At 41.8% G+C, this 21711-nt stretch overlaps 1 protein-coding gene across 1 annotated transcript; it reads right to left on the bottom strand.

The window, feature by feature from the left end:
- Positions 1–1902: 1902 nt before the first annotated feature.
- On the bottom strand, positions 1903–16241 carry LOC144324907 (vomeronasal type-2 receptor 26-like). The gene is made up of 6 exons (XM_077917822.1): positions 16057–16241; positions 9843–10134; positions 8952–9374; positions 7518–7745; positions 3962–4088; positions 1903–2804 (listed from the first exon to the last, which is right to left on the bottom strand). The coding sequence occupies exons 1-6, from the start codon at positions 16239–16241 to the stop codon at positions 1903–1905; spliced, it is 2157 nt and encodes a 718-aa protein (XP_077773948.1).
- Between the last annotated feature and the right edge of the window lie 5470 nt (positions 16242–21711).

Genomic DNA, 21711 nt, shown 5'->3' with positions numbered 1-21711 from the left:
AGGGGAACAATCGGAGGGGAGCGCAGGAGGGTGTGACAGTGACCAGAGAGATTCCCTGAGTCTCTCCAGCGAATCAGAAGATTCCCAGAAGGAGGCCCCCAGGGTCAGGGCAAGGGGGGCCAGTGGGGAGTTGCCAAGCGGCATCTGGAAATCAGGGCTAGCTTCCCCACCAGAGCGCAGCGGGGGGGGGGGAGAATCCCACAGATTAGAACAAAAGCCTCCTCCTGCAGGAGGAGAGAGTGAGGCAGGACTGACCACGCCTCCGTCAGAGAATGGAGGGGCGGAGGAGAGAGCAGGGCCGGCCAGCCTCCCTGAAGGAGAAAGCAGTGAAGGGAGCAGTGTAGCCGTTAGGAGGAAAGTGGGCGGCTGGGCGCGCGCGCCAAGTTCAAATGTAGAGGCGCGAGGGACAGCAGAAAATCCGGATTGGGAGCCAGGTCCCAAAGCCCGCCGGAGACAGGGGGAGGAGTCAGAAGAATCCACCTCCGAAGAGTCCAGGAGGGTGGGGACCCCAGAGGGCAGGAGGACCCGGAGGCGAAAGGAGCAGAGGGAGGAAAGGAAGAGGTGGAGCAAAGCTCGGGTATTGAACTGGTGTAAAGGAGGGGCGGATTCAGACGGGACTTCGCCGGTCTAAGGACTCAGACGTAGCGCTGCGCGCCACGGATGTCAAACCTACAATGAACCACAATAAAGACTTTTGTTTATAAAGAGCAACTGGCGTTGGTCCTTTGTGAGCTGGGACCTGAGGCAGCCGCTGACAACGTCCTAATTTAAATTCCTCTTCTTTCACTCTGTTTCCAAAAGGCCGGAGGCTTGGTGACTTTCCCCTCTAAATTCATTCCAACTTGCACACAGGATCCTTTCTCTCAACTCTATCTCTGGCATCTCATGAAGTTTCTTGCTATCTCTGTCAATGAATTAATTCCACTCCTTCAGCATAACAACTCCTTCACTTGTCTGGTTCACACCTCCAGGCACCTTTGTGAAGGTCTTGTCCATTCCATCACCTGCAACCATTCTCCTTTCCTGTTCAGGCAGACCTTGATCAGTTACACACCCCCCCAAAGGTCCTGCGTATTCTTTGGTCTTAATTTTCTCTGATCCATTTTTGTTCATCATTTTCTCCTTCTCAGCTATGAATTCTTTCAATTGCTCACCCAATAAATGCCACACAATAACAACAATCAGTGGGGCATTCAACAATATCTTTGCTATATTGGATTATATTTCTCTCCACCTTAACAGTGTCTGCCTTGAAGTCTTGTGTCTGTCTCTTTAAGAAAAAAGCCAGTACTCACAGAAAGGAAGGGGGGTTAAAAGTAAGAAAAAATGATAATTCTTAATCACCAGAGCATCCTTTTCCATTTATCATCTCTCTGAATCTGAAATAAACAGGTATGTCTTTGGTATTATTTTGCAGTCTGTTAGATATTCTTACTAATGTCTCTTTTTATGGCTGCAGTTAAGTCACATTCCAGGTGAAAATTAATTGGCAGAAAGGGTCATCCATGTTATAATCTCAAAATATCCCAATATCAAATATTGTTAAAAGAAGAGAGGTTTTGCTGATTTGAGAGCTAACCTTCAAGGATATTGTGCAGTATCTGGGCACAATGTCAGATTCTCTCCAAAATTTTATCTGCCTCCAGAAAGTTCTCATACTCAGTTTAAAGAACCGCTTTCTTCAGAGCATGTGAGGTTAATCTCCCTATCACACAAGGGAGAGTGTACTAACAAAGATTTAAGTCTTAGCTGGCGATGGGAGTGTTAACCAGCAAAATTTCCTCCAAGAAGTCAACACGTAAATAATTTTAAATGAACTTTTGTAAATAGTATAAATGAATTATGCATAAACCTTACCCCTTCCTTTTTAACAATAAAATGATGGCAAATCAAAGAGATGCCTTAATTCTTTATTCTTATTAGTTGCTCTCTGTTGTTCAGCTCTGGCCTCAGCATGATAATATAGCATTTTGGGGCAAAGATGCAGCCCAGTAAGCCAGCACTGGAGGCCAAGATGGAGAAGATCTCCACCATCACCATGTACTTCCCTTTCGTGCTCAGGTAGGTTGGGACAAAACACAACCAAACACTGCAGAACAGCAACATGCTGAAGGTAATGAACTTGGCTTCATTAAAACTGTCTGGCAATTTGCGAGCTGCAAATGCCACAATGAAGCTGAAGAAAGCCAGGAGGCCCATGTAGCCCAGGACACAGGAAAATAAGGTCACCGACCCTTCGTTACATTGCACAGTGATTTCTTCCATTAGTGAGTGCATGTCTAAATCTGGGAATGGAGGAGAAGTTGCCAACCAGAGAGTACACAGACTTGCTTGAATCAAAGAGCAAGAAAGGACAATGGAATTGGCCAGTCTTTTCCCCACCCACTTCCTCAGGCTGGACCCTGGCTTGGTGGCCATGAAAGCTACAACTACGGTAATGCTTTTTGCCAGCACACAAGAAACAGCCATTGAGAAGATGATGCCAAAAGTAGGTTGTCTGAGGAAGCAAGCCATTTCCCCTGGTTTGCCAAGGAATAGCAAAGAAGATAGAAAGCAGAGCAGTAGAGAGATTAGGAGAGTGTAGGTGAGATCTCGGTTGTTGGCTTTGACAATGGGTGTATCTCTGTGCTTCACAAAAGCTAAAAACACTAAAGTTGTGACAATGGAGAAACAAATAGCAATTGAGGCCAAGCTGATCCCTAAGGGTTCTTCATAAGAAAGAAAGCTCATTGATTTGGAGATGCATCCATCTTTGTTCCTGTTTGCATATTGGTCTTCTGGGCATCTGAAACAGTCATCCATATCTGAAAAACAGAAACAGGTCAAATTCTAAACAAAATTTATTTGCTTCATTTGCCTCCATGTGACCGTTTTGGGATTTCAACCTGGACATTCTTAATGCACTGTTGTAAAATGAAAGTGCACTTTAATTAGCCCACAACTTACACACATTTGACCTTTGTGCACTTTACACTATTGGCAAGCAAATGAAAAATAAATAGAGGAAAGGGAGCTTGTGCCTGGGTAAAACCACTTCGCCTATGCCACCTGCCATTGAATCCAGTGTCTTTGACAATACACAACACAAAAAGGTATAATTTTGAATTTGTGATGTCCTGTGCAGATTGGCCAGATAGGTATTCCTCGTACATCATCACTTCACTGTTTCCTATCTAGAACTGTGTATCTGGTTGTCTATTTGAGGGGTGCCCCATGGATTTTTGCACCTGACATGTGTTGCAGAGGCCACTTAGGAGAAACTTTAATGTCTGATCCAGCATCTACTAATAATAATCACAGTTTGATTTTACCTCTTCAAAGTAGAAATTTGTCAAACTCTCCATGACCATCATCAGGAGTGTTAACATTTCTCTATGGACTTTTTGACCATTTGTTTTGGCCATTTTTATATTTTTTTTTGTTTAGGATATTACAGTGGCGTAGCGTGGGTTGTCAGCACCCGGAGCAAGGCAAGTAATTTGCGCCCCCTAACCCGTGGATTTGCGCCCCCTAACCCTAACCCCCAGATGTTGCGCCCGGTGCCACTGGGATATTATAAAGTAGGTGTGCAACTACCATAGATCATTTTGTCTATTTTAGCGCTCACACTCAAATCCACATAAAATGTATTGCATCAGTGGCGTAGCGTGGGGGGTGCAGGGGGGGCCGGCCGCACCGGGCGCAACATCTGGGGTTAGGGCAAATCCACAGGTTAGGGGGCGCAAATCCACGGGTTAGGGGGCACAAATTACTTGCCTTGCCCCGGGTGCTGACAACCCACGCTACGCCACTGTATTGCATGAGGCTTCCTCATTTTTCAAAATGTCCCTGGGAAGATATTCGAAGTCAACAGAGAAACATTCCAGGCAGCATGGTAGTTAAACATAGCACTTAGATCTAAAGTAGCAAACTATCCCAATCCTATCCAATGAAAATAACACATGAATTCTAAGTCACAGACCATTCTGGTCTGAAATCTTCCCTTCTGGACATGGAGCACAATCATAGCAGCAAAATTTCTCCCCTTCCTTCCTTTTCTTCTGATGACCACGGGAGCAGCAGTCATTACACACAGAAATAGGCACCACCTATCCATCAGGAGGAAAGAAAAGTCAGCTGGGAGAAAGTCTCCATTCCTCCCCATAAAAAAATATACAATATTTAATTTATTTATTTATTTGTTTTCTTTTTTCCCTCATGAACTTGAAAGACTCATCTCATAAATGTTAATAATAGTAGTAATAATAATTTATTATTTACACCCCACCCATCTGGCTGGGTTTCCCCAGCCACTCTGGGCAGCTTCCAACAAGACAAAAAATACACAAAATGTCACACATTAAAAACTTCCCTGAACTACCTGAATGTCAGGTAGTTATTTATCTCTTTGACATCTGATGGGAGGGTTTCCACAGGGCAGGCGCCACTACCGTGAAGGCCATCTGCCTGGTTTCCTGTAGCTTTGCTTCTCGCAATGAGGGAACTGCCAGAAGGCCCTTGGCGCTGGACCTCAGCGTCCGGGCAGAACAATGGGGGTGGAGACGCTCCTTCAGGTATACAGGGCCGAGGCCATTTAGGGCTTTAAAGGTCAATACCAACACTTTGAATTTTGCCCAGAAACGTACTGGGAGCCAATGTAGGTCTTTCGAGACCGGTGTTATGTGGTCTCTGTGGCCGCTCCCAGTCACCAGTCTAGATGCCACATTCTGGATTAGTTGTAGTTTCTGGGTCACCTTCAAAGGTAGTCCCACATAGAGCTCAATGCAGTAATCCAAGCGACAAATAACTAGAGCATGCACCACTCTGGTGAGACAGTCCGCAGGCAGGTAGGGTCTCAGCCTGCGTACCAGATGGAGCTGGTAAACTGCTGCCCTGGACATAGAACTTACCTGCACATCCACGGACAGCTGTGACTCCAAAAAGACTCCCAGGCTGCTCACCTGGTCCTTCAGGGGCACAGTTACTCCATTCAGGACCAGGGAGTCCTCCACACCTGCTTGCCTCCTGTCTGCCAAAAACAGTACTTTTGTCTTGTCAGGATTGAACCTCAATCTGTTAGCAGCCATCCATCCTCCAACCGGCTCCAGACACTCACACAGGACCTTCACCGCCTTCACTGGTTCTGATTTGAAAGAGAGCTAGAGCTGGGTATCATCTGCATATTGATGAACACCCAGTCCAAGCCCCCTGATGATCTCTCCCAGTGGCTGCATGTAGATGTTAAACAGCATGGGGGGGAGCACGGAACCTTGAGGCACGCCACAAGTGAGGGCCCAGGGGTCTGAACACTCATCCCCCCCACCACTTTCTGAACACGGCCCAGGAGGAAGGAGCTGAATCACTGTATAACACTGCCCCCAGCTCCCAGCCCCTCTAGACGGTCCAGAAGGATGTTATGGTCGATTGTATCAAAGGCCACTGAGAGATCCAGCAGAACTAGAAAACAGCTCTCGCCTTTGTCCCTAGCCCGCCGGAGATCATCAACCAGTGCGACCAAGGCAGTTTCAGTCCCATGATGAGGCCTGAACCCCGATTGGAAGGGATCCAAATGGTCCGCATCCTCCAGGCGTGCCTGGAGTTTTTCAGCAACCACCCGCTTAATCACCTTGCCCAAGAATGAAAGATTTGAAACTGTGCGATAGTTGGCCATACTGGCCAGGTCTAAAAATGTTTATTTTTAAGAAGCCATTTAATGACTGCCTCTTTCAGCGCATCTGGGAATGCTCCCTCACAGAGGGAAGCATTCACCACCCCACAGAGCCCATCGCCCAGCCCTTCCCGGCTTGCTTTTATTAGCCAGGATGGGCAAGGATCAAGGAGACAGGTGGTTGGTTTCATGCGTCCAAGCAGCCTGTCCACATCCTCGGGGGTAACGGATTTTAAATGATTCCATGCAACTTGACCAGACAGGGCTCTAGCACTCTCCCACCCTGGCCCTGCTCCCACGGTGGTGCCTACCTCCTCCCGAATATGAGCAACTTTATCTGCAAAAACCTTTGCAAAATCGTTGCAGGTGATCTTGGGGTCTTTACAAGGCCCTGGTGTTACAGGTGGTTCAGTTAAATTGTGAACCACCTGAAAGAGTCTCCTGCTACTATTTTCTGCAGATGCAATAGAGGTGGCAAAGAAAGTCTTCTTCGCCGTCGCTATCGCCACTTGGTAGGCTCGATGTTGAGCTCTAACCCATGTCCGGTCCGATTCAGAATGTTTTCTGCCACCGACGCTCTAGCCGTCTCAACAATTGTTTCCTCGCCCTCAGCTCCAAAGAAAACCATGGGGCTGTCTGGGCGCCATGCAATTGGAGAGGGCGCTTCGGAGCCAGACAGTCGATAGCCCTGGTTAACTCCGCATTCCAGCGGGCCACCAGAGAATCAGATGAAAGGCCATCAACATGGGATAAAGCATCCCCTACCACTCTCTGGAAACCATTTGGATCCATTAAGTGGGGGGGGGGGGGCGGACCGTCCGAATTGGTTCCACCTCCCTGCAGAGGGGAAGGGTTGCGGAGAAGTCCAGTTGCACCAGGAAGTGATCTGCCCATGGCACTTCTTTTGTTTCACTTTTACTTAGTGTTACATCACCCATGTTACTAGAGGTAAACACCAGGTCTAAGGCATGTCCGTGACTATGAGTTGGACCAAACCTATTAAGGGACAGCCCCATGGAGGCCATGCTTTCCACGAAGTCCTGAGCAGCCCCTTGTAAGGTCGTGTCGGCATGGATGTTAAAATCCCCTAGGACAACCAAACTAGGTGATCAACCCACCTAGGTCAAGGCCAGACCCAGAGGCAGGGATAGTCTTCAAACAACAACTAAGCCTACCTCCTCGGTAATTACATGGTCTGGTCTTAGCGTAACTCCACCTCCTGCCCATGATCACCGAGATCGGATGTCTCAGTGCTTCCCCTGCGTAGAACTTGCCCCAGCCATTGTGTTGGCTGGGGCCCACTCCCAGGCAGCCCTGATCCTGCCCCTTAAAAACAAAATGCAAACTATACAACAACCAACAAAACAGCAAAAAACAAAAACAGAACAGTTATAGTAAAATTAAACCCCAAACATATATCCATCCATACCACCCACCTACCCACCCCCACCCCAAAAAGGAAAAAGGAGGGGGAAAAGAACTTAAAATGCCACTGACTGTTTAAGGACATTTTAAAACACATCTAAAACAGTCCTTTTGTAGCCAGGATGTGAAGGCCTGGGCCACGCCCCCAGGCCAGCTGGAAAAGGCCTTGGAAGGGAGCAGGCACTGCAGTCCTCACCACAGCCGATGGTATAAACTTGTGCTATAAAAGTAGAGCATGAATCCCTAAAAAGCTGGATAGGACAACTGATCATTGGTCCATCTGGCTGTTTTTTTATTACAGACCAGTGTTATTTTCAAAGCCTACTTGGAGATGCAGAGGATTGAACATGGGACCATTGCATTTCAACCATTTTGTTATTCAGATGAGCTTTGGAGTTTTTCCAGTGGGACAGAGCCTGCAGGGCCCACAATCCAGGACCCATACCTGGTTAAAACCTTTGTGCCATTTAATCTTGTCCTCATGAATGTCAAATCTTCTTGCTTCAAGAGCATCATTGTCTACTTGACCAACTTTCACTCGAAGGAAGGACTTGTTTGGGAATGTGACTATGTTCATGATGTCAAGTGCACCTCCGGTTTGCTTTTTACCATTGAAACTCACTGTTTCTCCAGCAGAGTTGTTAAATGAAATGTCAAGAAGAAAAGGGTGGAGCTAATTGCAACATAACAAGACATAAAGGGGTTAAAAACATAAAATTCGCAAGTATGGTTCAATAATTTAAACTATAGGAAGCCATTTAAGATTACCTGGAACGCCTTTCAGAAATTGAGCATTTCTGATTGGCCCAAATCTGAGGGAGGTCAAAAGGTCTCTAATACAGAGTTTGACTGATACCATCCTTTCCCCCCAGTCTAAGTTCCGCTGGGTTTCTGGCTCATGTGAATTCTCTGAAAGGGTTTTAGAACAGAATTCTTACCAAGCCATGACCCAAGCCCACAACACCATTTTTAAAAAGATATCACATCCTGGACTCAGTCTGCTGAGCAACAATTAACCTAGGATGGATGGCATATAGTGGAGTATCTTCAGTTTTGCTGGGCATGAGGAATTTAAGGTTGTCTCATCCCACGTTTCACCCATTACAATCTACCCTCCTCCCAGAAGATATTGGGTTTCCATTGTTCTATATTTGTGAAAAATCTTTTTTGTCCCCACAGATGGGCCATTAATAATGCAATGTAGATTAAATTTATTCTGAGGGGGAAAGTAAACCAGATTATATCAACATAAATTCCTGCACTGCAGAGGATTGGACTAGATAACCCTTAGAATCCCTTCCCACTATACAATTCTATGGTTTCATGATTCTACGTTTCTCAGGGAATAAATTGTACTTGTGGATTATAATCTGGGCGAAGTCTCCTTTTGGACTACTAAAGCCATTGAATTAAGAAGAATTTGATTTCAACACTTTACCTTGAAAGGTTGCAGATTCCGATGTTCATGTTCTTTATCTCGGGCCATTGCTCTCTGCTTTGCTCTCGTTGAGTAAATGACATGCAAAGCATGAGCCACAACGTAGACAGCATTGTAGATACTGTAGCTGTGGCCAGTCATGCCCATTTCAAACTGAGGTCCAGGAAGGCTCATTAGCCCCTCATCCCCAGTACATGATTCATTGGCTTCCGTTGTCAAACTGGGGTTTGGCAATGTACAGTCAAATGCTTGCTCCCAGAAGTCCCTAAGAAAACCATCTTCTTTTATTTTATCAGGCTTAATGCTCTGAAGAAATTCATTGAACCCCGGAGGCTCTTTTGAATGAATTGTGAAGGAAATGGAACCTTGAAAGGTCTGAAGATCTAAAAGCTTTTGGAATATCACTAATATGAAATCAATCTGGGTTGTTATGATCCACACCTTTCTAAATGATGAGCTTCCCTTCTTTTCAGAATCTCCTAGAACTAGTATACCTCCCATCCATATAAGAGTTAAAGATTCTCCAAAGATTATACATGCACTGACTTTATCATCTGTTAAAGAGAGATAAATATTGAAGAGCATATCAACTGTTTCACTCAGCTTTTCTATATTGGCTACTTGTGGTATTTTATGTGTGAAGGATGAACAGATTCCGTGCCTAGAAAGCAATGGTTCCAGAGTCTGCAAGAAATTTTCTCCACCGTCACCTTCCACAACGAAAAGTCCAATCCATTTCCATCCAAAATGCTTTAGTAAGCTAATGATTCCAATAGACTGATGGCTGTCATTGGGAACCAAGTGGTAAAAGGAAAGGAACTGGTCTGCATCACTCTCCCCTGGAGGAAATGACCCATATGTGAGCTAAAAGGAAATGTACAAACATTATAGAGTTCCACATGGATGAACCTTCATTTTGATCCTGTGCCTGTTCATTCAACAAATATTAAGTCAGAGCCATTCATAGGTTCAAGGACAGTTCAACCCAAGGACTCTCCTAGATAATTTTTTTCTATTGTTATGGTGATATTTAAAAATCTGAATATTTTCCTTCACCATATATATATATATATATATATATATATATATTGAATTTAGTCCTGGCTTGCAAGGCTAGCACCTCACTAAACAGCCTATTTCTGAATCATTATTATTATTGTCATCATCTTCATAATCAACATCCTTTTAAATGGAATCCCAGTCAGTAACATGGCTGCTTCATTGTGCATGAATTGACATTTCAAATATGTTGTCCAGGAGAGTCAAAAGACCAATCTGAATTATTAGTAACAGAAGAATATAAATTGTGAAAAGCCTATTCATCGGTCCTACCTGTGGTATCTTGTAGAGGCCTATGGTGTCAGCCATAGAGAGGGAGGTATCAAAGCTAAGTCCCCCAATGATGGCTATAAGGTTTTTTTGAATGTCACATTTGTAGTTGGGGACAAATCTATGTGATTTGAAAAGTAGGTCCAAAGTTGTCCGATAGGTCATCCTTGCATCATAATAACTGTCATAGATGTGGAATCCAAGGGTGAGATTGGGCAAGATCTTGGGGCTTTCATTTATCTCTTTTATAGCAAATGCCAAAGCAAGGGTGTGCTGGTAGAATTTCGTCACCACACTACAAACAAAGTTAGATATTCAGAATTTCTAGTGTAAAATCTGCAATGTGCTGAATCAACATATCACAAAATTGATCATTTCCGTACCTCATATGTCTAAAGTAAGAAACACCATATAGCCCCAATGGCATTTATTTTTCATCAGGTCATTTGCATTCTGCATATTAATTCGACAACTCCTATTGTTAATCTCTTGCTTTTCCTTTTCAGTTGACTAGATTTTAAAAAACTCTCAGCTCTCTTTCCATGTTCAACCACTTCATATTCATGATTAAGTGTGCTCTGGACCATGAAAGCCACAGTCCTAAACCTACCAGGAAATAAATTCCATAGACAGTCTTGGACAGATTGCTGCTCTTTGGCAGTTTGGTGGACCATCAGTTTTTCATCTAGAAGGTCCCAGGTGACAACTCCAGGTAGATCTGGGAAAGTCTCCCTCCTTGAAACTCTGGAGATCTGCTACCTATTTCTGTTTCCAATACTGAGCAAGATCAATCAATGGTCTGATTCAGTATAAGGCAGCTTCTGGTGTTTATTTGTAAGAATACACTGTAAGTTCCTTAAAGTTAGTTCCTTAAAGTTAGTAAGTTCTGTAAAGTTAGTTCTCATTTAAACCAATGAAGCAAGTTAGGCATGACTTTCAAGGTACCACTGATCCTAAAGGTAACAATCCTGACAACATCCAATTCAAACCTGGGCATTTCTATTCAGAATGACACCCAACTTTGTTCAGTGGGCCTTACTCTCAGAGGATTGAAGCCTTAAGAGTTAATTATCAGAACCATAAATTATACAATAAAATCATATAAAAATTAAAATCAGAAATCAGATAAATATGGTGAAAATATGTATTCTAAGATGCCTGCAAAACTTTGATGTGATAGAAACATTTTCATCAGGCGTTTAAAGATTGAAATAGATGGTGTCTGCCTATACCCAGTTTTTATCAGTTTAAATATACCAGAAGAATCTGTGTCACTTTTCATAATTGGGAAGACCACAACAACTGTGGGGAGATGAGAATTCACTGTGCCACAGTCAGCAACATATATTTACTTTTGTCGCAGTTAGTATTTATATTGGATCTGATTTGATTCTAAATATGTATTACATTTCTTTTTAATTGTACTTTTATGTGTAGATGTCTTAGCTCTTTTCACGTCTCAGGATGATACTTCAATTGGCCATTGTGCTGAAAACAGAACTGGGAGCAGAAAACTTTGATGTGATAGAAACATATTCATCAGGTGTTTAAAGATTGAAATAGACTGTGTCTGCCTATACCCTGTTTTTATCAATTTAAATATACCTTAAGAACCTGTCAAAACAAAAAAAAAATCCTTCCAGTAGCACCTTAGCATGCACACGAAAGCTCATACCAAGAACTAACTTAGTTGGTCTTTAAGGTGCTACTGGAAGGAATTTTTTTTTGTTTTGACTATGGCAGACCAACACAGCTACCTATCTGTAACTTAAGAACCTGTGTCACTTTTTGTAATTGGGAAGACCACATCAACTGTGGGAGATGAGAATTCACTGTGCCACAGTCATCAAAATATATTTACTTTTGTCACAGTTAGTATTTATATTGGACCTGATTTGATTCTAAATATGTATTAAATTGTTTTATGTGCAGATATATTAGCTCTTTTCACGTCTCAAGATGATAATTCAATTGGCCATTGTGCTGAAAACAGAACTGGGAGCAGAAATTACCAATGTTTACTCATTCCTTTCATGTCCAGAAAGGAAGTCAGTCCAGGGAATACAATCTGCATGTGCTGCTCCAGTTGCTTGCAAACTGAAAATGGTGCACAATTTATTCGATCCCCTGCCCACCCAGTTCAAAATAAATTACATATGTTACATAAATTTACCCCAATGGATAGCCAGGTGAATAATTTAGTTTTTGATGGAAGTTAACGTTTAGAGGAATGGACTCAGCAATTCAGGTGCCAATTAAACGGCGGAATGCAAAGCAATGCCTTTTTAATTCCTGGTCTCATGAAGAGCACTTCAAAAACGAAGTAAATAATGAATAATGAAATAATAAATAGTTTCCATGGCTTTAAGAAGCATGATCTTGGAATTTGATATAGGAAATTGTGAGAACACTTTGTACTCCAAAAAGGTGTTTTTTGGGTGGGTGTGTATCAGGTGGACAGAATTTGAAACAGTGCTTGTTCTCTCTCTTTTCCACATTACCTGTATTTTTCTTTTCTTTTCATTTTCACCCTTTTCCTCCACAATATTTGTTCTATGTTCTTTGTAGGAATTGTAAATTTATAGGGGAAAATAAAACCAAACATTTTTATTTTGGCCAAATAAAAGTCAGTGTTGAACATCTCTTAGCTTAATAAACTCAGACACTGATTGAGAATGAGAAGGGCTCAGGGATGAACCTATTGGAACTTTCTCAATTATGTAAATGCTTCTTTGTGAACCGGTAGAATTATTCATGCACCCGAAGCATTTTTATCCCCTTATTCAGCCACTAAAGGCCAACAAAGCAGCTTACATACAACAGTGAGAAGAAAATTATTGCTTTAAGGCATAAAATCTGGGAGACATAAGACAAAAGGAATGGGGATTTAAAGGGATAAGTGGCGAGATCCTTACTATGGAAGTGTGAACATATTCTGTGAAGGCTGTTCTCTGAAGAAAACTTCATAGAATACATAAAAGATCTGAGAAGAAATCCCACCGATGATGAGGCCACCTGGCTGGTACCACTCATGAGGAACAGGAAAGGGGTCACTGGTGGGACACCTGGTTGTATCTGCATTGCACACTCCAGGCACTTGCAAAAACAGCAACACCAATAGACAAAACATCCTAGCAGTGTGGCTTATTTCCTCTACCCACAAGCCTCGTAAGACGAAACACCTTCCAGTCTGTGCCTTTATGTGCATACTTCTTAGATGATTTCACCACTTTAATCCTTCTATAGTTTGCTCTTTGATGCTCTCGTTTCCTTTAAGAGGAAGGGACTACATTGGGTTAGGAATTTCTCTGAGAATACTATTCTAAAAGAGGTTTGTGAGTTGCACTTTAGAAACAGGGAGTTACCAATGGAGCCAGCACCCATTTCAATTTTGGCCAATAATGGGGAAATGTGAGAAATGAAATGGTCATGCCTGGAAGCTGCCCCTACACTAACTATTCTCCTGAGTAGAGTATTATTTATTCTAACAACATCTAGGCTTGCTTATTGACTCTTTTCAAGTGGCTACTGCAAAGCCCCTTGAGCTTTGATGAATTGAACAAAATACAATGATTTGGTTAATTGCATGGAGAGACATTTTTTTCCAGAAGTTTAGCGCAGAGTGGCACTTTTGGTAACCAATGCATTGGGTTGGGTTTGTTTTCTAAACTGTGAATCCATGTTACCTCTGCCCGTGAGTTCTGTCCTGAGCATATATTGCCAGGAAAGTCAGAGTGAAGCCATTACTTTTGTAGATGCAAATCACAGTCAATTTTTTAAAAAAATATAGGCATTGTTAAGATCAAGTATGATTTTAGTTCTGTGTATTGTAAGCCACCCTGAAATAATGTGATTAAGAGTGATATCAAAGTGTTCAAACAAAACAATCTCATATTTCATTTGTACTGGGGCTTGGGGTGTAATCCTGCAACACCAGGAAACAGGTCAGGATTCACAGAGGAATGGAAACTTTAAAATGTGAAAAAAAGATAATAATTGGTTTTCTTTGTAGCAGTAGAAGTATTTCCTCTTCCTTTGAGCAAGGATTCCACTAGTATGAATTGTCCTGTGAATCTGTAATTTGGGACTAGAATGGTTTGTCAGTTTAAAACCAGGTCTCAATAAACCAAAGGGAGCAAAGAAATGGAGGGAATCATCTCAATGTAATCTGTAGCTTGACTCAATACAGCAAATCATCAGAACACATTCCTGTTTAGAAAACTCTTTTCAGGCACTGCTTCTCTGTTGACTGCTGTGGAGCTCTGCTTTCCCCGGCTTGCTTCCTTCTTTCTTTTTCCTTTCTTTATCATCATTTTATATATATAAATAAATATATATAAATAAATAAATAAATAAATAAATTTTATTTATACCCCGCCCTTCCCAGTTTAAAAACTGGGCTCAGGGCGGCTAACAGCAGATATAAAACATTGATTAAAATGTGACTTAAAAACAGCATAAACCCACATAAAATGCAGCATCAATATCAATAAATTTAACATTTCAGGGGGCATTTTGAGGAGGGAAAAAAAAAAAACCAGTCAGTTGACATCAAATGATTCCCAGGGCTAACTGGCCAAGTTGGTCCTATTAGGGCCAGCAAGGAGACCAGGGAAGAATTTAAATGTGGGGTCCCAGAAAGGATTTCTTCATAGAAGAGGAAAGGGGAAAGGGAATAGATGATCAGGCTAATTCAAATTGAAGGCCAGGAGGAATAGCTCTGTCTTATAGACCCTGCGGAAGGAGATGAAGTCCAGCAGGGCCCTAATCTCGTGGGACAGAGCATTCCACCAGGTCAGAGCCATCACTGAAAAAAACCCTGGCCCTGGTGGAGGATAGTCTGGCTTTCTTGGGGCCCGGGATGTTTAAGCTATTATTATTCATGGACATTAGGGTCCTCTGTGGAACATACCAGGAGTGGCGGTCCCATAAGTATGAGGGTCCTTACTGTTTTGCTTACTGTTTTTTATTAGGCTATGCTAAGTACCGTAAAAGGGACGCGGGTGGCGCTGTGGGTAAAAGCCTCAGCGCCTAGGGCTTGCCGATCGAAAGGTCGGCGGTTCGAATCCCCGCGGCGGGGTGCGCTCCCGTTGTTCGGTCCCAGCGCCTGCCAACCTAGCAGTTTGAAAGCACTCCCGGGTGCAAGTAGATAAATAGGGACCGCTTACTAGCGGGAAGGTAAACAGTGTTTTACGTGTGCGGCTCTGGCTTGCCAGAGCAGCGATGTCACGCTGGCCACATGACCCGGAAGTGTCTCCGGACAGCACTGGCCCCCGGCCTCTTGAGTGAGATGGGCGCACAACCCTAGAGTCTGTCAAGACTGGCCCGTACGGGCAGGGGTACCTTTACCTTTACCTTTTTAAGTACCGTAAATGGAAGCTTTATTATGCTTTAATACACCAGATTCTCTCTTTTTTTTTTCCTTTTGGGCATATAATTCAAAAGGATATTTTGTTCTGTAAATGTAAGGTTGTTCTGTACAGTTCTTCTTCTTCTTCTTTTTTTTTGGAAAAGTTACATACAGACATTACATACAAACATTTACAAAATATTAATAAAAAGGCAAAAAATAAAGAAAGAAAAAGGAAAAATAGAAAGAAAAAGCAGGTTAACACATATCAAGATAAAATAGACTAACTTACAGACAGTTGACTTCCATCCATCTCAGTTTGGTTTTTGGTAATTTTATAATCTTTCTGCAGTTGTAATGTATCAACTCTATATACTCTATACATTGCAGGTTTTAAATATCATCCACTGTGATTTTGGTAGTTCCTAGATTAACTTCTATATAGCTTAGAAATTTATTCCAATCGTTCTTTAGCTTTGTGTTTTTTTGATGCCTAATTCTTTGTGTCATTCTCGCTAACTCAATGTATTCAAGTAGTTTCGTTTGCCATTCTCTAACGGAGGGAATATAAGGGGTTTTCCAATTTTGCGCCAATAAAATTCTGGCTGCCACCGTTGCGTATTGAAAAAAAGTTTGGTCTTCATTTTTGATCTCCTCTCCAACCATGCCTAAAAGGAACGCTTCAGGTTTTTTTGGGAAGGTGTATTTCAGTATTTTTTTAACTCATCATAGATTTGTCCCCAAAATATTTTCACCACGTCACAGGTCCACCACATATGGATGAAGCTACCTTCATTGACTTTACATTTCCAGCATGCACTGTCTCCGGTTTTGTACATCTTCCCCAGCCTTGCCGGGGTGATGTACCAGCGATACATCATTTTCTCCATATTTTCTCGGAGAGCAGCGCATGCTGTGAACTTCATGCCTCTCTTCCATAGTTGTACCCATCTGTCATATTCCAGATCGTATCCAAGGTCTTTAGCCCATTTGACCATAACACCTTTCACCTCCTCATCTTTGGTTTCCCAGTATAACAGTTGATTGTACATTTTAGACAGTAGTTTGCTGTTACTTTCTAAAATTTCCACCTGGTACCTTGATCTTTTCCCCACTCATCCCTGATTTTTTATGGTCGTTCCACAGCGCATTAATTTGATGAAATTGTATCCATCCAGCTAGTTTATCCTTCAGCTCTTCATAGGGTCTAATTTTCCACCCCCTTTCTGATTTAACTAGAAGATCTTCATATGTCCATCTTTCACCTTCCAAATTTGGTTTTTTAATTGTTAAGATGTCTATTGGTGACAGCCACCAAGGGGTATCTTTTTCAATACGCTTTTTATTCCTATTCCAAACTTCCAGTAACGGACCTCTAATGATATGATTAGAAAAGCCTTTGTGAACTTTTTCTTTATCATGCCACAGATAGGCATGCCAGCCAAACCTGATATTGAAACCCTCTAGGTCTAACAAGTCTGTGTTTTTTAAAATGGCCCATTCTTTTATCCAACAAAGGCAAGCAGCTTCATAGTAAAGCTTTAAGTTCGGAACTGCGAAGCCCCCTCTTTCTCTTAAATCTGTAAGGAGTTTAAATTTAATCCTTGCCCTTTTTCCTTGCCATATAAATTTAGCTAGGATTTTTTGCCAGTTCTTAAAACACGCTGTACCTCTAATTACCGGGATGCTCTGGAATAGAAATAATAATCTTGGAAGAATATTCATCTTAATCGCGGCCATCCTTCCAGTCCAGAATAATTTCAGCCTATTCAACGTATCAAGGTCTTTCTTAATTTCTTTCCAGACCTTACTATAGTTATCTTCAACTAAGTTTATGTTTTTCGGGGAGATCCATATTCCCAGGTATTTTACCCTTTTCACCACTTTAATACCAGTTTTTGATTCCAGCTGATTTTTTAAATCTTCGGCCAGATTTTTTGTTAAGATTTTCGTTTTGTTTTTTGTTTAGCTTAAATCCCGACAGTTTACCGAATTCCTCTAACAACTCTAAGGCATTGTTGGCACTTTCTATTGGATCCTCTAGTGACAGTACCAGGTCATCGGCATAAGCCTTTAATTTAAATTCTTTTTCTCCAATTCGTATACCTCTTATTTTTGGTGTTTCCCTTATTTTATTTGCAATTATTTCCAAGACCATGATGAATAAAAGGGGAGATAACGGACATCCCTGTCTTGTACCTTTAGCAATTGTAAAGGAACTGGAGAGATTATTATTGATAATCAGCTTAGCCCTTTGGTCTGAGTATATTTCTTTAATACCTTCCCAAAAGGGTCCTTCTATTCCTGCTGTTTTCATACATTGTAATAGAAACTTCCAAGAGACATTATCAAAAGCCTTTTCGGCATCAATAAAAATTAGCACCGAAGGTATATCTATCTTAAGATCTAGATACTCAATGATGTTTAGTAAGTGCCGTACATTATCTTTTAATTGCCTATTAGGGAGGAATCCCGCCTGATCTTTATGGATTGATTTCGTTAAGTACTTCCTGAGTCTATTCGCCAAAATATCTGTGAATATTTTATAGTCACTATTAAGCAATGATATCGGCCTATAATTTCTTATATCCATTTTATCTGTATCTGCTTTTGGTATTAAAGTAATGTGTGCCTCTTGCCATGAGTCAGGGATCTTCCCTCCTTGCAAGATATCATTAACCACCTCACCGAGTACCGGAGCAAGACAATCCCTCAGGATCTTATAGTACTTTGAAGATAGTCCGTCCGGACCGGGAGCTTTGCCAGGTTTCATCTTCTTAATAGCTTCTTTTATCTCGTCCGTTGTTATCCTCTTATTTAACTGTGTTCTTTCTTCATCCGTTAAGTATCCCCCTCTGCACTCTTCCAAGTATTTTCCTATTTCTGCATTATCTTCCCCTCCTTTTTCATACAGCTTTTCGTAGAATTGGAGAAATTTTCTTTCTATTTCCTGTGGGTCTTCTATTATCCTGTCTTCCACTTTTTATTTTGTTAATCACATTTTGTTTTCTCCTTTTTCTTAGTTGCCACGCCAGTAGCCTCCCCGTTTTATTTGCTGATTCAAAATATTTTTGTTTCATGGATTTAATTCTCCATTCTACCTCTTGGTTTAGTAGCACTGAGTATTGTGATTGTAACATTTTAGATGTTTGTTTGATCCTTTCATCCCCCGGATTTATTATTAATTTTTTCTCGCAATCTCTTAGCTGGGTAATAATGTCTTCTTTCTTATGTTCTCTTAATTTCCTTCTATAGTTGTTTTGTTGTATTAAAAAACCCCTTAACACTGCCTTACTGGCATCCCAGACTATATTGACTGGTGTGCCTTTGTTCAAATTTAAATCAAAATAGCTTTCCAGGGTGTTTTTAGCCTTTTCGGCCACCTCCTCAATTTCAAATAGGTATTCATTCATCCTCCACCTATACAGTCCTGATGTTTCACGCTTTATTTCTAAGACTATTGGGCAGTGGTCAGATAGGGTTCTCGGCTGTATTTCACATTCCATTACTCTTGTTGATAATACTCTTGATACCCAAATCTGATCAATTTTGCCCCAACTCTGGTGGGGATCTGAGAAGTGTGTAAACTGTTTCGTTATAGGGTTTTTATGCCTTCATCTATCAATTAAGTCTAAATTCTCCTCCAGATTGCCAAATGACCTCGGGAGCTTTCCTTGATTCAGTTTCCCCTTTTTCCCATTTCTATCAATTTCTGGGAAGGGCACACCGTTCATGTCTCCTAACAGAATTAATTTGTGATTTTCTAATTCTAACAGGATTTGTTCCAGTTTTTCAAAAAACTCTGCTTTATTTGCATTTGGGGCATAAACCGTTACCACATTGATCTTTTCCCCTTCAATATTAAGTTGTACTCCCAATATCCTTCCCTCATCATCTTTACAGATTAATGCGGGGTCCCATTTTTCCCTGGTATAGACAACAACTCCTTTTTTTTTATTTACATCTGAATTAATGAACTCCACCCCTAATCTTTTGTTTATCAGAATATGTTTATGTTTTTTGGCTATATGTGTCTCTTGAAAGCAGATCACATCATAATTCTTATTTTTCAAGGCCTTTTCAATTTTATTCCTCTTAAGTTTTTCATTTAGCCCGTTCACATTCCAAGACAAAAATTTTAGCGATGGTGTTATTTTTACTTTTAACTTTCTGTGTCTTTAGTCGGATTACCAAATTTATAATCTAGAACCTCCGCTCCCTAAGAGCTCTTCCTCTTCTGCCGCATCTTCTCCCACCACGGCTTCCTCCTCCTCAACCTCTTCCTCCTCTTCCTTCTCATCCTTCTCCCCTCCCGTCTCCCCCCTTCTCCTTCTCTCCTCCCTACCTCCTTCCCTGTCCCTCAACCTCATCTCAGCCTTACCGAGCTCCTTCTCATACCTTCTCAGAAATTTCTCTACCACTTGAGTATCCGTCAACTTAATTTTTTTGTCTTTATAGAAAAAGGCGATCCCTTCAGGGAACTCCCATCTATATTGTATACCGTTTCTTTTTAAAACGCCTACTACTTGTCTATACCCTTCTCTTTTGCGTAGCAATCTTACTGGTATTTCTTTATAGATAATGATGGGCCTTTCGTTGATTATTAGTTTTTTTCGATAGCTTGTTTTCAAGATTAAATTTTTCATCTCAATTGAGTTGAAAATCACTAGGCAGTCCCCCAGAAGTATCTTCGGCCTTATTTGTTGCGGTCTCATTTTTATTCTGAAAGCATTCTCTATGGAGAAGGCCACCTCTTCTTCCTTTATTCCCAACCACTTTGATAATTCTTTGGTCATTTTCTCTTTTATATCTTCATTTGTTTCCTCATCAACTCCCCTAAATTTTAGGTGGAGCTGTTTCTGTCGCATTTCTGTCATAGCTAAGTTATCCCAAATTTTTTCTTGTGTTTTGTTTACCTCTCTCATTTCCACCTTAATCCTCTCTGTCTCCCTTTTCTGTTCCCTCATCTCTCTCTGCATTTTTTTGTTAGCTTCTTAAATTATTTTAGATTTAGCTGACAGTTCTTGGATCTTAGTTGAAAGTTCTCCAACTGCCCCTTCTATCTTTTTATCAATCATCTCCTGCACTTCTCCTAATTTACTTTCCATGTGTATTTCATTTTGCTTGAATTCCTCTTTTATTTTTAGCCATAGAAAGTCTAGGTCCTTAATTTCTTTGGTCTCTTCTTGGCGTGAAGCCTTCCTTTCTCCTGGTGTCCCTCCCCCCCCTCTTCCCATCCTTCCCCGCCATTTTCAGAACAAAGCAGTCTCTCCCTTAAAGGGCTCACAGTCTTTTCCCTTGAATTCCCAAAAAACAAGGGATGAGAATTCTTTTTTGTAAACTTGCAATGTTTCCTTTTTCCCAACTTGAAAAAGCGTTTCCAAACACCCCTAGAGAGGACCGGGGAGTTGGTCTAAGGTTTCCAACTATAGCAATAATATATTTAGGTTTATAATCAACAATATGTCCAATGTCTAGAAAGGAATAGGAGAAGGAAAAGAGGGAAGAAAGAAGTGTGGGAGAAAAGATCAATCTACTTCTTAAATTTGGCTCCACCAAGATTTCCCCATCCAAGCGTCAACAATATCGTTCTCTCCAGCCACTATCAGCTCAATCTAACTAGGTCCGTGGAGAAGGGAAAAAAAATATGGCCCCCTGAAGGGCTCAGGCAGTGTATCACTTATTTTAGAACTGTTCTGTTAGGGAAGCCCAAAGTAGGGAGCTAAAACGGCAAATGTCCCAATATCCAAATGTCCAAATGTCCCAATATTTGCCAGTCCGAGTTTAAGCGTAGTGAGGGGGGGAAACGGAAAAGAAAAGGAGGGGGGAGGGAGCATGTAAAGAATAAGTGCTAGAAATAAGTCTCTTTAGGGAGTCTTTAGAAAGTCAGTTTCTCCTGTTAGTTCCTCCTGTTAACTTCCCTTAAATGGAGGATGAGAAAAGCCGTAGAGGGGCCGGAGAAAAACCACGTAAGCGAGATAAATTAAAGAGAAAATAAGTTTCCAATTGGCATCTTCCTTAATACTTGCGTCTTATATTATCGCCCTCAAATTACTTTAGGTTCTGTTGCCGTAAGTTCTCGTGTTGTACTCACTCAGTCAGATTAACAAAAACTCCTTCTTTACTCCTACAACTTTGTGTCCTGCGCCATTTTAGGTCCTCCGCCGGATGGACTCCAAATAAAAAATCCAAGAACATCCAGGGTCCTCCCAGATCAATTCCAAATCTTTCACATCAAAAAAAAGCAAGACACACTGGGGAATCCATTCTTAACTTTGTGGAAGTTTGTCGCTTTTTCCAGCTGAAGCTAGGGGCATCGCAACGCGGAGTCGGTGCTTTCCCATTTGCGCTCGCGGTCTCGGCGTCTTCGTGTCCTCTCCTTTAGAAACAACCCGAAAACACTGCGGAACCGCTCCCACGCTGCTGGGTGGCCTGTCCCCCAAGGGTCTCCCCCTTGGGATTTTTTGGGGGGCGCTGTGCCCTTGCGTCACCCCCAAGCCTCCGCGTTGCTCCGAAAGCCGG

The sequence above is a fragment of the Podarcis muralis genome, chromosome 13, assembly GCF_964188315.1.
Source record: "Podarcis muralis chromosome 13, rPodMur119.hap1.1, whole genome shotgun sequence".
NCBI lineage: Eukaryota > Metazoa > Chordata > Lepidosauria > Squamata > Lacertidae > Podarcis > Podarcis muralis.
This window is presented reverse-complemented; position numbering and strand designations above follow the sequence as displayed.